We start from the raw sequence: 15718 nt of genomic DNA on the forward strand, positions 1-15718 counted from the left end.
AAATACTGCAGAGTATGTATTATTTTTTGTCTATATTATCTTTTCCCTTGTGAAAGACGGTTCAACGTGGCACCGTTCAGTCTGACAGCACAGAAGTTGTTTACATGAATGCCATATCGCTAGGTCTTTAATATCTAAAATTTTAAAGCCCATAATCAAAAAAGCAGATGATAAGGAATTTAAATTGTGTATTCTGTCAATGATAAAATCGAACAATAACACTGAAATTTGAAGTATTCTTCATTCTTATACTTTCTTTAGCCTAGTATCCAAGCTCAGCTAAATAGTGCAGCTGCAGGTAATATGGCGTAAGAGATTCTTATGAATGAATTTTTCAGATATAAATTATTTTCAAGCATTAGCGTACTAGATCAGGTCAGCACAGCAAACTGTGAGCTTCTATTCGTTTAATTTTTCGACGGTTCGTGACTTTCGCCATTGACGTCAAACAAATGTTCTTTCTTATCAATAAAGGAGGTAAGTGTCCCGAGAGCCACTGCGGTGCCGCGTTGGTGGGGAGTGGGTGTTCCAAGATAAGCTGGTTTTGTCGACTAACTGTGATAATGTAAATTGGCCACCGTAGAGACTTTACAAAGCTGACGTTTTTTAAAAGCGTTAGTCCTTTGTCAAATCGAAGCCCTTCGTCCTTCGCTCTGACGAACGGCTAACGTTCGAAACGTTTGCTTTAGAAACTTTTTTTTTGGTGGTCATTTTACATCATCAAGTCAGTTGATGGAACCAAACTATGTTTACTTCTGGAGCTAACGAGTCTGCAATCATTCATTAAATGAAGCGTCTTGAAGACGCTGCTTAGGGACTCCATTGTGTAAAACGGCATTTAAGTAATGAGTTAATCAGGTTGAGAATATTTAATCAGAAGAACAGGCGTAACTCAGTGTTTCTTACGCGTCGCTCCCACCTCCGCTCCGCAGAATTGTAGAAAAATCAGTGCCAACTCTGATTTCAGGCCATACGCATACAGATGAGAGAAGCTCTGATGATGATAAGTCTAAATGGTCGATTGTCAGCTAAGTCAAATTCCTAGCTAGATAATTGTTTGTGTGTGCTCCCCACTGGCTAAGCGAACCCAAGAATATTCTGGTAATTTCTTCAGTTATGACACTGCCGGCTGCAATGAGCGACGAAACTCACTAAAGAAAAGATCCGCCTGAAATCAAATAAATTCCCCCGTGTTTCGTTGAAGCAGGCAAATTTGTGAATGTATCTCCTTCGGTTTCCTGCAGTGTATTTAAGTTTAGGCTCCTTTCTCGTTTTTTAAGCCAAATTATCTATTTTGCCATGATCGGCATATAAAAGGATTGTATTTTCTATGGAAGGCATATGATAGGGTACCCCATGATCAAAGGTGGTGAACTTGTGGTGAACCTGTTCCAAATTTCCACCCTTCCCTTCCTTTTCTCTCTGCCCTGCCTGGTATGAGTTCCATCCGAAACCAGGCCTGATGATGATGATTCAGGAAGTCATTACTTCACGGAAATTCTTTAACTTTTATCGATCTTCCTCGGGAGTGTCAGAAGTTGTTGGATGAGGGTGGAGAGCTAGGTAACCGTTGTTAGAAGTACGAAGCTTGGCTGCACAGCTCCGCCTCGCTTTCATGGCGGTAAACATGGCGGAACGAATGGAGATTTTTTCACCATAGGTACAATGACAATTCTGAATGCTAGATGGCAGCAGCGATTGATCCAAACGCTGGTGTGGAGTGTGAAGAACAAGAGCAGGATATACTCCAGGGAACTGAGCCTGGAGCTGGGTAAGATTCGTTTATGTTCGTCAATACACGGACTCTATTTTGTGCGGATTTGATATGAAGATACGATTAGCTCGGTATGTGCGATTATGACTTATTCAGGAGCTAATTCATTTATTTTGTTTAAACTGTAACCCTTATCAGAAAAAATATTAATTTTCGTAAAATTAACGAATATTTTTCATAGTGAGCTTAAGGTTAGCTTTAAGCCGGCTGGTATTACCTTTTCTAAAATCGTATTGTTCACCCTTTAGGAGAGAGAGGAAGTGAAACTAACTTTGAGTCTCGGGAACAAGCTTGGTTTGCTCTTCCAAAATGTGGCGACCTCAGTAGCGGTGATTCCACTATGTTGTCTTGCATTGTATACATTTCTTATTTGATCTTTGCTTTATTTTGTAGCTCAGTAGGCTATGAACCACTCTTCTGTGTCCAACCCGATGAGGAACTTGATGTTTCTGTGGATGAAATCTGTACAGATCCTGAATCCAGAACATCTGCCCACTCTGATACCAGTCTAACTTCAGGGCACATCTCCAGTCTTAGTAGTCACGGATCACCTGAGGCAGCAAACAGCAGTTCCCCAAAAATTGATGTTATTGATGAAGATGAAAACTTCAATGAGACCTTTTTGCCAGCTCAAGCAGATATGCCAAGCGAGGCTGCAAGTCCAATTGACGAGAAAATTGCTTTGTTAAGTGTTCAAGATGAACAAGAAGGTAAAAGAAATCAACTGTGTTGTCCCTTAAGGTTCTTGCATTATGTGTCAGTGATGATGCAATTTTTCTATCTCAATTAATGTCCAATTGCATATAAACCCTTGCAAAATCTCCCAGTGCTGAATTAATTATTAACTGGCACAAATTAACAAATTTACCTGCTAAAATAAATCTTATTTTGATAACAAATATCATGCAGAGCATATGTGACTTTATTACAGTTGTTGTTCTTCTAATTACGAGTTTTATCCTGTTCATGATCTTTAATAATCTCATTGGTTTGTCTTGTTTTTTTTTTTTCCTAAAGTCATTTATATTTTTGCAGAGGCTCGAAAAACAAGAGCTGCCAGTGTCCAAGAAATTGGAAGAGAAGCATCAGTGGAAGGTTAGTTTAGTGCTTGTGGATTCTTAGTTCTATTAATAAATTTGCTCAGCAAAAATTAAACACAATGAATGGCTATGCTTTTAAGATTGCATCATGTTTTCGACAGTATAACTTGAAACACTAGGTGGTTTGTAAATGACTGAAGTGCTAAACAAATTGTTTTCGATATTGAAGATGTTAACAACCCTCAGTGGACTTTACACAAAAAGCATGTATTTGCTTTCAGTGAGGCTGGAAAACCAATTTACTCAAGGTGAAATTTTCTTAGTATTATAATCATTTTTCATTTAGCTTCTCATGTGAGAGCTTTGTTTCATTAATTTAAGTGAAAGTAATACATTAAAAAGGTACCGATTTATAATCGAGGCTTTGGAAAGTGCTTAAGAAAATGCTTCCAGCTGAAATAGTGGTGGTCTGAATAGGACATGCAGCTATCCACTGCAACTCTAATAGCATCCGCCACCAGGCACTTTTCTTTGCATACTGTTCAAATGAGAGGAGATACAAACCCGAACCCAACCACAACATCTGTTGAAGGAGGTAGTGTGGTGGGAAGGGGGCAGTGTGGCAGAAACTAAGGGGACAGTGTGGCAGAAACTAAGGAGGCAGTGTTGTAGGAAGCAGGTAGTGTCCTGGGAAGAAGGCAGTGTGGGCGAGTAGTTAGAGCCCTTGTCTTGTAATCTGGTGGTCCCAAGTTCAAGCACTCCACCCTGGTGCTGACTGGATTTGCTCTTGGTTGGCTCGAGGTTCCACTCCTTGACTATGCTTGGCTGTGCTTACCTAACTGGTCTGCATCCTGCCAGTTGGGATTTTTAAACAATATGATTATTCATAATTTTTTATTTTCCATTTATTTAAAGAGAAGAGTCTTAGATACTTAGCTACTCTGTAAATTTATGATAAGATAAAGTCATGTCTGAGTTTTATAAAGTACAAATGATTGCACTCCATGCACAGTTGGGAACATTTCTTTGTAACTAGTACATGTCTTCAGATGGCTTTAGATACAGAATAGTTGATCCATTTGAAACTCTGAATGTGATCCATTAGCCAGGTTTCCATTTAACTTTTACCTAAGTTCAGTAAGGGATTTATATGTACCTTTACATGTTATTACTGTCAGTCATTGTGACTAAACTTGTTTGATAAATTCAGGTATGGAAATGAGGATAAACTGGCTACCCTGATGGGTGTTATGCAAGCCTTAGTTTCTTTTGTCCAGGATGGAAAAAACACAATAAGGTGAGAGGGAGAGGTGATGATCTCTCAGTTTTTTTTTTACCAGATGAAACACAAAGGGTTGTGGCTAATTATTTACACTGCTGGCTGAAATTCCAAGTGAGGAGGCTCAAAAGTGGTGAACAATTGTCAGTGTGTAATCCCAGAATTGCCTGTTGTGCTAAACCAAGTGATCATTGGCAACAAATCTAACTGACTTCATACAGATCTACACCATGTAAATACATTTTTACTACATTTGGCAGTAATGTTGCAATCTGATTCCTGAGGTTCAACCGAGTTCATCTGCAACAAATTTCAACCAATGTAATCACTAATATTGTTATTGAAAAGAGTACAAACCATGCTAACCCACTGTAGATTTGTTTGTTTGCTAAAATTTATCTTATATCTGATGATGCATTTAATATTTACCGGTATTTGTTATTATTCTAGGTGTATTATGGCAGGCAACCATAAATTTGTATTCTTAGTTAGAGGACATGTAATTTTAGTGGCTGTGGCTTACACACCGGAGTCTGTCACTCAGGTATCACATTTGTTTTTTTAAAGAATTATTTCAGCAAATTTGTGATGTATTCTTTAAAAGAAATGACCTAAAGTGGGTTTGATATTATTTTTTGTGCTTCATCATTAATATTATTTATTCTTTTTTTACTGTTATCGTTAAAATGTATTGAGCAAATACACTGAATGTTGTAGGTTAGAGTGATGTTATTTGTAGTGATATCAAACCAGTTTGGACCTGAAATTCATTTAAACTATTGCACCTACCTGAGTCCTTTTCTGATTGAACCTTTCTGCTGTTAAGCACCATGGCCAGAAGTAGGATTTTTGGTTGTTATTTAATTGTAAAGATTGACTGTTAATTTTCCTAACATATTTTTATGTCCTCCAGGTCTGGTACCACAAATACAAACAGTCACTCTAAAATAGCTGTAATTTTTCCCTTGCCCCAAACCCACTGACTGAATGTAAATATGGATGACTTTTGATGTCAGTTCTCTTTTTCCTAGTTGGTGCTGCAGCTCTCCTATGTTTATAATCAAATCCTTAGTGTTTTAACTTATACTCAATTGGCGAGAATTATGGAACAGAGGAGAAATTATGATCTCAGAAGACTACTGGCTGGTAAGATATGACAGGTGTACAAGTTCACATACAAATACAGCATTTTGTACTCAGTGGTGGATCCAAACATTGAGCTAAGGGGGTTGAGGGGCAGTTTTTTTTGTGTGTGTACACCTGCCAGCTTTTCTTCCTTCTGCAATTTATTTTTACTCAAAATAAGGGGGAGGGGTGGTTTTTTGTGTGTGCACACTTGCCAGCTTCTCTTCCTTCTGCAATTTTTTTAACCCAAAATAAGGTGGTGGGGCCTGAGTGGAGGGGTGGTTTTTTGTGTGTTTTTCCATGGCCAGCTTTTCTTCCTTCTGTGACTTTTCTTTTAACCCAAAATAGGGGGGGAGGGCCTGGGCCCCTTTGGCCCCAGCCCTAGATCTGCCACCAGTACTGAAGATGAAAGGCATATTACAAAAGGTTTACTTTCTTAATCAAACTTGCGTACCAGAAACTCCTTGAAAATTCACCTGAAATCAGATTTTTTTAGTTGCTTGCCATTTCCAGCTTTAGTGCTGAGATTACTATGTCCAAAGATTTCTGAGATTATTTTGACCAAGAAAATTGCGCTTTCTTATCAGTTTCCACAAACTGATTCACAAAACTGTGCGATATGTCACAAATTGTGAAACATCATCAAAGTGTTATTTGCAAGTGTTGATAACCTGACAGAGACAATTGATTAATTCCAAATCTCATTTTAATCTACCTACTATAAATTACTTCTACAGGGACAGAGAAATTTATAGATAATTTATTGAATTTAATGGATCATGAACCAAGCTTCCTGCTAGGCTCAGTAAGTATGATGTAGTACACAGTACCATCTTAATATTGGACTGATCAATTTAATTTTAGAACTATGATTCACATCTTTGAAGCTGTTGTTGGAGTAGGTTATAGACTGTAGCTCAATGGAGAACACACTTCTCCAGTCTTAATTATATACCTTGACAGAGTTTTTTTGTAATCGGTGCAGGATTTTTATGAAGTTTGGAATTTTTTGCTAAGTATGGAATCTGCAAATTTTCCAGAGAAAGAATGGAAAATAGAGTATGGAAAAAATTAAAGAAGTTTGGAGTCTTGTTTTATTCAGTAAACGAAAAAATTCTTGGTTACTGAGTGAAATATTGACCTGCCATTTTTATTTTGTGCACAGCGTTGTTTATGAAAATTCATTTTCAGTAGAATTTAGACAGTTTCCATCATCCTTAGTTGTGTTTTTGCTTTTTAGTATGGATTTTATCCCACATACTGTGTGTTAATATCTGTACTGTATCCATGTTATCATATCATGCATCGATGAAGAAGGTTTCTGTTAGTATTGAAATTTAAGATAGGAACAAGTGGAAAAATTTTGCCCACAAAAACTTGTGTAAAACCTGCCCACTCGAGGTTCTTGCCTATAACTTTTGATTGCTGTGGTTTTCAGGTAAGGTGCTTACCTCTTTCAAGTTCGGTCAGGGAAACCATTGGTCAAAGTATGCTTCAAGCAAGAGTCAAGGTACTAACAACAATGATAGTCACCTGAATAGAGCAATTTTTAAACGATTCAATCAGAGGGTCACCCGGCATTGCTTTGACTTTGCTTTAGAACGTTCGGTAGTAAGCTTAGAAAACACACCCCATCCTCTTAAGTAATCACATGATAAACTAGAGTAGTTTCAATTGAGAGTTGAAAGAAATCCATGTTTTTTTGATGTTGCCATAATTTGCTCTGTGATTGGCCCAGAAAAACTTGCGCCACGCTCTCAGCCAATCAGATTTAAAACTAAGAGCAATCATGATTTGATCCCTTGTTTTTTCTGATGATTCCCTTCGTTTTGGTATATTGAAATTCAAGTAGAAACTGCACTAAAACCTATCGCAACGTAGTCACTCAGGTTTTTCTGCGTTTCAGGCCGTTAGATTTCTTTTGATCTGATGTTTCCGTCATCTGGTGACGTTTTTCCTTTTGCTCTGATCTTGTTTGTTGGCTGCTTCGGATTAGTCTGTATTTGGTGTTAGACGCAATTGAGAAGCCTCCATTGACACACATTCATAGTTGGGGGTGTCGTTTTGGTACCGTAAAAGCCAAGTTATCAACCCTCTTTGTATACAGTTCATAAGGATATTGAGTGGGCTTATGGATAGGGAGACTTACCATGGGTGGGAGGGTTGGGGTATCACAGGTCCTTTGACGATCGTTTTCTGGCGCCCGTGTATACCCCCCGATGGAGAGAATCTTTGTAAGGGTTGAGTATCTGGCCCAAGTTAGAAGAATATGACACTATGACCCACAAAGCAATGGTTCTGAGTCTAGGGCTGCCTATTATCCGGCGTCTACTCTGCAATACATGTTGCTGATGGAAGCCATAATGTCTTGCTGTCTCTGATTTCTACTCAGGACCTCGTATTTGCCATTCTGGTAGCTAAGAATCAGTTAATTACTTTAATCAGACCCAAGAGGTACAGTTTGCATCCTTCAGGTGAGTTTTGCGTCTTTCCTATGTAGCATCGTATATACAGAGTGCGCTTAATAATATAATAATAATAGTTTAATATTTGTAGTGCGCAAACCATTTACATATGATCAGATGCGCATAACAATTATAGAATATAAAAATTACATCAGATAATAAATTACAGTAAGACCCTTATCAAATTTACAAAACTAATAAAAATCTTATCTAAGTTGTAAAAAACTATTAAACCATGCACAATTCAGTCCTAATTAAAGGCTAAATTAAAAAGGTGAGTCTTTAGTAAAATTTTAAATTTACTAAAATCAGTCTCGTTACGCACTTTATAAGGAAGACTGTTCCAAAGTTTAGGTGCTACACATATAAGTACGATCACCTAATGTTTTCTTTATTATGGCATTTGGTGCTTGCAGCATGAGACCCTTATTACTAGATCTTAAGTTGTATGGTCCATCCTGCTGCAACTTAACAAGATCTTGTAAATAGATTGGACCATGTCCATTAATTACTTTGAAAGTGATCATGATAAATTTGAACTGTATTCTAAACTGAACAGGTAACCAATGCAGTTCTCGTAGAACTGGTGTGATGTGACACATTGGGATATTAAAAATAATCCTTGCTGCCGAATTTTGAAGGCGTTAGAGCTTAGATAATTCTCTAGTTGGTAAACCATATAAAATACTATTACAGTAATCTATCCGTCCGATTACTTAGGGAAGATAAAAAAAAAAAAACAGCAAAAGCTAGCTTAGAAGAAATAGAGACATACAGTCGTGCAACGGTTTAAGCTAAGAAAGAGGTAATGCTTGGTAGTTTTATACTCCCTCAGTCTCTGATGATATTTTGATCCCTGCAGACCTTCATCTCATCTTCAACCTTGTCAGTGCATCAACGTCTTTTCAAACTGCGGAGTCCTGGACACCGATTTGTTTGCCACGTTTTGATAACAGGTAAATCTCAAACATGATGATTGATAAAACATGCGTCAATAAGATTGCATGGATTGGACAAGGAGAGGGATTCAAACCCTTCAGTCTTCCGATATTCAATTGAATGCTTCAAACAGTGACTACAAGGGCTAGTGTATTGTGTATCTTGACAACGTGTCCTTCCTAGAGCAATACTCAACAAAGCGTGGTTAGTGAGCCGGGGTGTTTCATTGGATTTGCTTTTATTCGCTCTTTGATTGATCTTAAAAGCTTGCAGAAACCTCTCAACAAGTCAGATGTACTCTGCGCTTCTGGCCGTTTCTTTGTTTTCATTTACTCTTTGTGACTCAAGTCTTTGTTCTGGGTTGGCTTTTGTTAGTTTTGTGATTTTTGGTTAACGACCCTCCATTGGAAAACACTATACTAATTTGAGAACATTTCTTAACGGCTGTCAAAGTTAGGGGGAGAAAAAGGTCAAATTCGGCCACAGTGAGCAAGATACAAAGATGGACGAAAGATACTTAAAGTCAGAACCAACTGGATTTTCATGTTTCTTTAATACTTTTTGTCGTTGTTTTCAGTGGCTATCTGTATGCGCACATTTCCTACCTGGATGACAACTGCCCCGCCTGTTTACTATTACTTTCCACTGATCGTGACGCCTTCTTTGAGTTAGCGGAAACCAGACTTAAAACTGTCGAGGTGACCTGCATTTCTTAAATCTATTGGTTATTTACCTCGTGCAGTCAGTTCTTGTTGTGAATAAGAGCAAGACCCAGATTCGTGAGGAATGCCACCATATCTTGGGTGGTTTCGGAGAACAGGAATGTTGTCGTATCTCATGGGGGTTTCCTGTCATTTTCTTGACTCTATTGATTCTCTCCACATTGAGATTTTGTCTGACTATCAGGAGCTTCTTGAATTGGGGATGATGGCCTTTACATTTGTTCCATGGGTGATACTGTATGGAGAAAGTAGAGGCCACTCTCAGTGGTTTAAGGTTTAACATAGTTTTAAAACTCTAAACTTTCAGCGCTTGAAGAGGTACAGATGTTTAGAGGCTATTAATGAGGCAGTGGCAAAAAAGAGTTATAGCACAGGTTTGCTTCATTTTCTTTTTTTTCTTTTTTCTTTTTCAGCTGGTTGTTGTTGTTGTTGTAGGTTTTATGCTCTTACTTTCGTTTAAGTCTGTGCTCGTTTATCTTCTGTTGCAGATCAGGTCGGCATCCCGGAGCTATATCATTTTATTTACAAGTCTAAAAGTACGGCGCAGTACACTTCTCCTGAGCTGGAGGCTCCTTATGTTGAACCCGAAGAACAAGAAAGGTATTTTGTTCGTAAGTTTTAACGAAACTAAATGGTTTTGTAGACTTAGAACTGTATGAGGGAGAGATGAAGGTGGGGCTGGAGATGGGAGGAAGGTGGGGTGGAGATGGGAGGAAGGTGGGGTGTGGAGATAGGAGGAAGGTAGGGTGGAGATGGGAGGAAGGTGGGGTGGAGATGGGAGGGAAGGTAGGGGAATAGCCTGGGTTGAAATATTTATTGTTTCCTCGGGCTTGCAAAGACCTTTTGCTCCCTCAGCCCCGCGGCGTCGCTTGGTTCCCGTTCGTGTCACACTTTGCCCGCCTTGGCTAAAAGGGAACTACAAAGAGTTCAATACAGGATGGTAGAGGGATGGAAGGAAGGCAGAGAGAAGGGGAAGAAAGAGGATAGAATAGGAAGGAGAAAGAAACAGGACGAGAGCGAGGAAGGGAGAAAGTACGATAGAGGTGAAGGGGGCAGGCAGGAGAAGCAGGAGGAAATAATGAAGGGGAAGAGTTAGGAATTGGGGAAGTTAATCAAATGAAAATAGTAGAGGCGGGGGAAGAATTAGAGAGAGAGAGAGAGAGAGAGAGAGAGAGAGAGAGAGAGAGAGAGAGAGAGTAGAGCTGTTGGTAAGACCCTTTGGTCGACCAGAACCAGAGGCTAGGCTGCCATCTTTAGCCGGCTACTTTCACCTCAGTTTGCCATAAAATGCTGATGAACAGTCATAGAACTATTGAAATATCACCGAAGAAATTTGCGCAGCATCCATTTTCCAGTTTTGATTAGAACTGATTGCATGACTTACCAGTCATAGGTTTAGATGTGCAACTCGATTTCACGTTAAGAATTTTCTTTGAGGTTCGTGCGAACTTCTGGCAACGCCTGGCACATTTCAACTGACTAGTTCCCAGTTTTGCGGCTCTGACAAAATATCATGGCCTCCACGATAACTTGACTGCCCACAAATCTTATTTGCCTTCTACTTACAAACCTATTATTAGCCTGGTGTTTTAAATTAATGTTTGTATTCGTTTTCAGACTCTTTGGCCTGTATCTTTATCTTCATCATCGAATTCACTCGCCGGCCAGGCCTCTGAAAATTTTATGTCACGTGGGCATACGAGAGATGCTCCTAGGATGGGTGTGTATCGATAAGTGTAACTGGAAGATTCTTGTTTGAGAAATCTTAGCGTTAGTTCGAGGCTGGAAGAATATAGGAAGGTTACCTTATGATTATAAACAAATTACTCTGAATTGAAGCTACCATATATATATATATTGTGCTATACTTTTACGTATCGAGCACTGTAACACGGAAAAATCGAAACGCAGACTTCCTATATATATGTATATATATATATATATATATCGAAAACAGTGTATCCATGTCAAATTCCATAGATGAGATAGATGCTTAGAAATATCTCACCGATTTTTTGATAAAGCCACGATAAATCGTGAAATGAGACAAGAATTTACAATGAATCTTGATTTTCGCCACATGCTGATCTGGTTTGTGATTAGATATTTTCTATCATTACCGTACATTCATCAAGAAAACTTGTAGGTTTGAGTAGACTGCCGAATGTAGACAAACTTCTGCGGTAGAATAAGCTCATGTACTGATATGATAAAGAAACAAAAATACAATTTTACCAAGAAAATCATAACGCAATAACCTCCACAAAGCTTTGGTTGTGGATCAGTTGATAGTGAAGGGCTTTTAAAACAACTTATTTTCCTGAGCGACTGTACTTCTTGAGGGAGAACCTGTGATGATAAAATTTTCATTCGACCTCATGTAATGCCCTTGACAATTCTAAATGTGTAGTCAATTAGCAATCTTTCTCCTTTACAAGTTCTTGTTTAAAAACTAAAATGTCAGTTTCGGACAGTGGTACTCTTTAATTGTCACATTTCTCTAGTCAATTACCAAAGAAAACCTTAACTGTGTAAATGCTGGTTAAGGAGTTAAGTAACAGCTACCACTTTTAACAGCTCCCAACCACTCAAGCAAGCTAAAAAAACGCATCTTCTCTTGATAGGTAACATCCGGGTTTGAGTTGTACGCTGCCTTCAGTCCACTGGTCACAAAACCAGACGCTATCGTTGCCATAAACAAACTTCTGAGATGGATAAAGGTTTGTTGCTGGTGGTATTTCTCTGTTTACCTCTCATTTCAACTGTGTTAGAGGGACCATTTACATGTGTGTCTTAATCTCCGTTTTCTTTCTGTGGGAGTCGAAGGGTTGGAATGTCGAGCGGGTCATTTGTATTCTGGCGGTACTAAGACAAGAAGCTTACCTGCTATGAACCAAGCATCCCATCTGTCAGGAGTAGCGATACTACCAGCTCATTTAGCTTACAGAAATCGTGATAAGTTCCGGCGATGGGGGACAGAACCTAGCAATTTAGCCAAAACCTTTTATCCAAGCATTAATTTTTGTGATCAGTGTTAATAGGGCTTATAGCTAACACTGAAAAAGAACATTAACTTGAGTCAACCTACCAATAAGGAAATCTCGTGAACTATTGAATGGCTAAAACTTTGGTCCAAGTCAGACTCAATTACTGGCCCAAAGTGATTAAATTGGGACCACACTGTACTAGTTATCAGTGAGCTTGATAACAAAACTTCTTCCATGAAACCACCACCTCCTGGCCGCTGAACAAAGAAATAGTACAGTTGTTTTTTTGTTCGTTATACCAGCGTCAAAAGTATTGAAACGATAAAATTTTATTGAAGACGTTTCTTTTTTTTATTCCGATGTATTAATCTTTTTTTTTTACTTTTCTTCAGCGCGAGGAAGACAGGCTCTTTATTCTGAGCTCTCAAGTATTCTAAAGGTCTCACCTCTAGAATAACCCAGAATTTCGGAAATGCTTGTTTCATCACTCTGACTTGTGGCGCCCGACTTCGAGGAATGTTGCCTTTCAAGTCTTTCACGGAAAGATCGACGAGAGGCCGTAGAAGGATATTGCTTTGAATCGAATGAAAGAAAAAAAAAATCTTATTCAAAAGATATTAAGGAAATATTAGAGTTTCTTTTGTTTCAGTAGCATATTTTTCATCGCGCGCTGTGAAGATGCCCTTGTCGTCAAGGTTATCGGGATTCGTAACGTCGCGGCTTTACTTGTCATGCAGAGTATTTACATAGTTGAATTAGTTTTCTTTTCATGAAGAAATTTGAAGTGTTATTTCAGCAAGCGTTCAGAAATTGTTTTATATCTCAGCAATATCTATACGATAATAATAATCAGAACATTGCATGTCTGCTTGTAGATACGTATTTGTCTTTGTCAATAATATCTCTCACGAGTGGGCGAAGCGAACGAGCGATAAATATAATCAAAACTCATATTTTCCACATTGTTATTTTAGGATTATTTTTTAAAAGAAATATTTCAGCGAAAGGGAAATATTAAGTGTAAATAGCTCAAACTCTGCTTTTAGACTATTCCGACCGGCGTTGTAGATCTAGAAGATATAGCATTTGCTAGTTGCGTTCAAAACCTTTCAACCTGCTTTCAATCAAGGTAACAAATTTTTCTGATTAGTTTAAAGCCGTTTCCACCCGTTAAAAGAGCATTTTCTGTCGCTGTAGTGTTGTGTAGGCAATATCTTGATTGGATGGTTCTTAAAAGATTCGTGACGGATGAAAAAAATTGTACAAGTAAAGGTGACCAAAAAGGAGGAAACCAGAGCCATTAAAAATCGTTGTACATATGGAAAACATTAATAAAAATATGGCAAAAAAAAAGAAAGAAAGTAATCGTCGACCGTTCTGAAGACCCTCGGTTATTTGATCATTCTTTCGAGATCTCGAATAAGGGACGCTCTTTTTAAAGCAACATGTTTGATTTTGTTTTATTACATCACAAACAAACAGATGGGAAAAGTGACAACCCTCCGTTTGAGGAGCGCTCCAGTGTTTGTCCCGGCGGCTGAGGAGAGAAACTTTGTTGTGGATAGCTCGTTTTTCTTTAAAAGCAGAAAATGTGAGAAAGTTTAGCCTCTTGATCATGTATGAATACCACGAAAAAAAAGGGTTTCACCCTACCCGTGAGGTGTGTTTAGAATAATGTGCGTAATTCATAATGCCAGTGGAAAAATGATCCAATGAACAAACACAGCGGCATTTATAAATGATAGCAAAGATCCCATTACAACCACACGGAAAGAAAGGATTAACATTCTTCGCGAGGCCGTGTCAAAGAAAGATCCTCCCTTCCCCTCCACATACACAATTCGTCTTGCTCGCAACAGGCCCCCTTGTACCTTTTTTGCAGGCAGCGGTAGCTTACAAAACTCTCCATAGATCCATGACCACACGAGATATTCCAATAAATTGTAGTTACGGCTGAATTTAGGGTGAAAGGGTGCCTCTCTGCTTTGATTCGACTTAAAGAAAAATAAATGCAACCGATATTGTTATAAAAGGTTACGCTGCTCCACGACTACTGATTCGGCGAAGTTCGCTCATGCATATTCGTTGCATTGGTAATAACTAACTCTACCCAAATCAATCTTTTAGTTTGCACGGATACACTTCTTACTTTCTTTCTGCCTCGATCAACTCGAAAAGCTCCTAAAAGATGTCCGCGTTATAAGATCACAAAATGTATTCTTAAGCACTCAAAAAAGGGAATTTTAATGGCATCTTTTTTAGCGCCTACTTATTTATCGTCTCTCGTTTCTCTTAGACTCTCGTCTAAATACAATCTAAGGAATTCTAGTGATAACCTTTTACTTAGTTATCTGCGTTTTAAATCTAAAGCTACACTAGGCTATCGCCTCGAGCGACTCTTACGCTTCTTTCGTGCTTAGCAACCTCCCGCGTGCATCCATAACTCAATAGTGTACGCTGTGGTGTTTACCATTTGTTAATGCTCGCCTTTTCCGCCACACATTGTTTGTCATAGTTGTTTCTAGTATTGAGTTTACTTTTAATTGTAATTTTAGCTTTTTAGCCCTTTTATTTCGCTTTTTAATCTTGTCATGCGTATTTGAACAGTTTATGGAATTTTCGCATTATAAATGTCCTATTATTATTATTAGTTATCATTATAATACATGTATTAATCATCAAAAACTAGTGCAGTTCTCTATAATTTCTGGTTGAACTTTGTTCTCAGTGCAGTAAACCTCTGTTCAAAAGTTTTCAGTTCGGTGATAATAAATCCCATATCACAATAGCTGGACTTTGTGTCGTTCAAGTAGTTTTTCTTCCCGTTTACTTTGGGTCGTTCAAATTCACAAAATTTTCGAGTGAAATTTGGTATTGATAAGCACGAGTATTTCCTTTTTCAAGGAAACAACAACACTAAATGAACCCGAAGAGCCAGTACAATTTGTTGTCTTTGCAAAAATTTAAAGAGGCTGATTTCTTCCAAATTGCACGAGAAAAATCACGTGATTCCTAGTTAACGATATCAAAGAACAAAACTGTTGCATACTGTCTTCGAGCTTCTTTGTTGTCCTCATATTGGTGGAATACATTTCAAGTTGCGTTACTCGCATCCATGAGCCCCCACACCTCAATGTCAACAAAAGTAGGGTTTCCTCCTCTTGCTAAATATTGAGATAACATTGATGTATGCGGAAATTGACCATTTCCTTGGCCCACTAAGTATGGAAGTGTGTGGAAGAGAGGGTTGAAAGCCCCACTCGTAACTACGTATCCCTGACCATATTGATATCCCTAACAGTCATTAGCTAAGACATCTAGTGACGTCATACTTATCCGCCTCTAGAAGTTCTTGATCGTGTGACAATAAGTTTTTAGGCTGTAGGA

At 38.4% G+C, this 15718-nt stretch overlaps 1 protein-coding gene across 1 annotated transcript; it reads left to right on the forward strand.

Annotated features, from left to right (window-relative positions):
* Window positions 1–828: 828 nt before the first annotated feature.
* LOC111321997 (vacuolar fusion protein MON1 homolog A) lies at window positions 829–13291 on the forward strand. Its single transcript, XM_022925025.2, has 17 exons — window positions 829–1771; window positions 2168–2484; window positions 2810–2869; window positions 3044–3122; window positions 4025–4111; window positions 4544–4637; window positions 5125–5239; window positions 5956–6023; window positions 6657–6728; window positions 7611–7692; window positions 8546–8639; window positions 9200–9320; window positions 9652–9718; window positions 9833–9944; window positions 10962–11064; window positions 11969–12064; window positions 12724–13291. The coding sequence occupies exons 1-17, from the start codon at window positions 1686–1688 to the stop codon at window positions 12766–12768; spliced, it is 1698 nt and encodes a 565-aa protein (XP_022780760.1). The 5' UTR covers window positions 829–1685; the 3' UTR covers window positions 12769–13291.
* The last annotated feature ends 2427 nt before the right edge of the window (window positions 13292–15718 follow it).

The sequence above is a fragment of the Stylophora pistillata genome, chromosome 1 (assembly GCF_964205215.1).
Source record: "Stylophora pistillata chromosome 1, jaStyPist1.2, whole genome shotgun sequence".
Lineage (NCBI taxonomy): Eukaryota > Metazoa > Cnidaria > Anthozoa > Scleractinia > Pocilloporidae > Stylophora > Stylophora pistillata.

Excerpts from the sequence above, each read along its gene's own strand:
- LOC111321997 (XM_022925025.2), top strand. The coding sequence starts at position 1,686 with ATGGCAGCAGCGATTGATCCAAACGCTGGTGTGGAGTGTGAAGAACAA. Across the intron at positions 2,870-3,043 it reads AAGAGAAGCATCAGTGGAAG|ATGTTAACAACCCTCAGTGG; the intron begins GTTAGTTTAGTG and ends TCGATATTGAAG. Across the intron at positions 6,024-6,656 it reads CAAGCTTCCTGCTAGGCTCA|GTAAGGTGCTTACCTCTTTC; the intron begins GTAAGTATGATG and ends TGTGGTTTTCAG.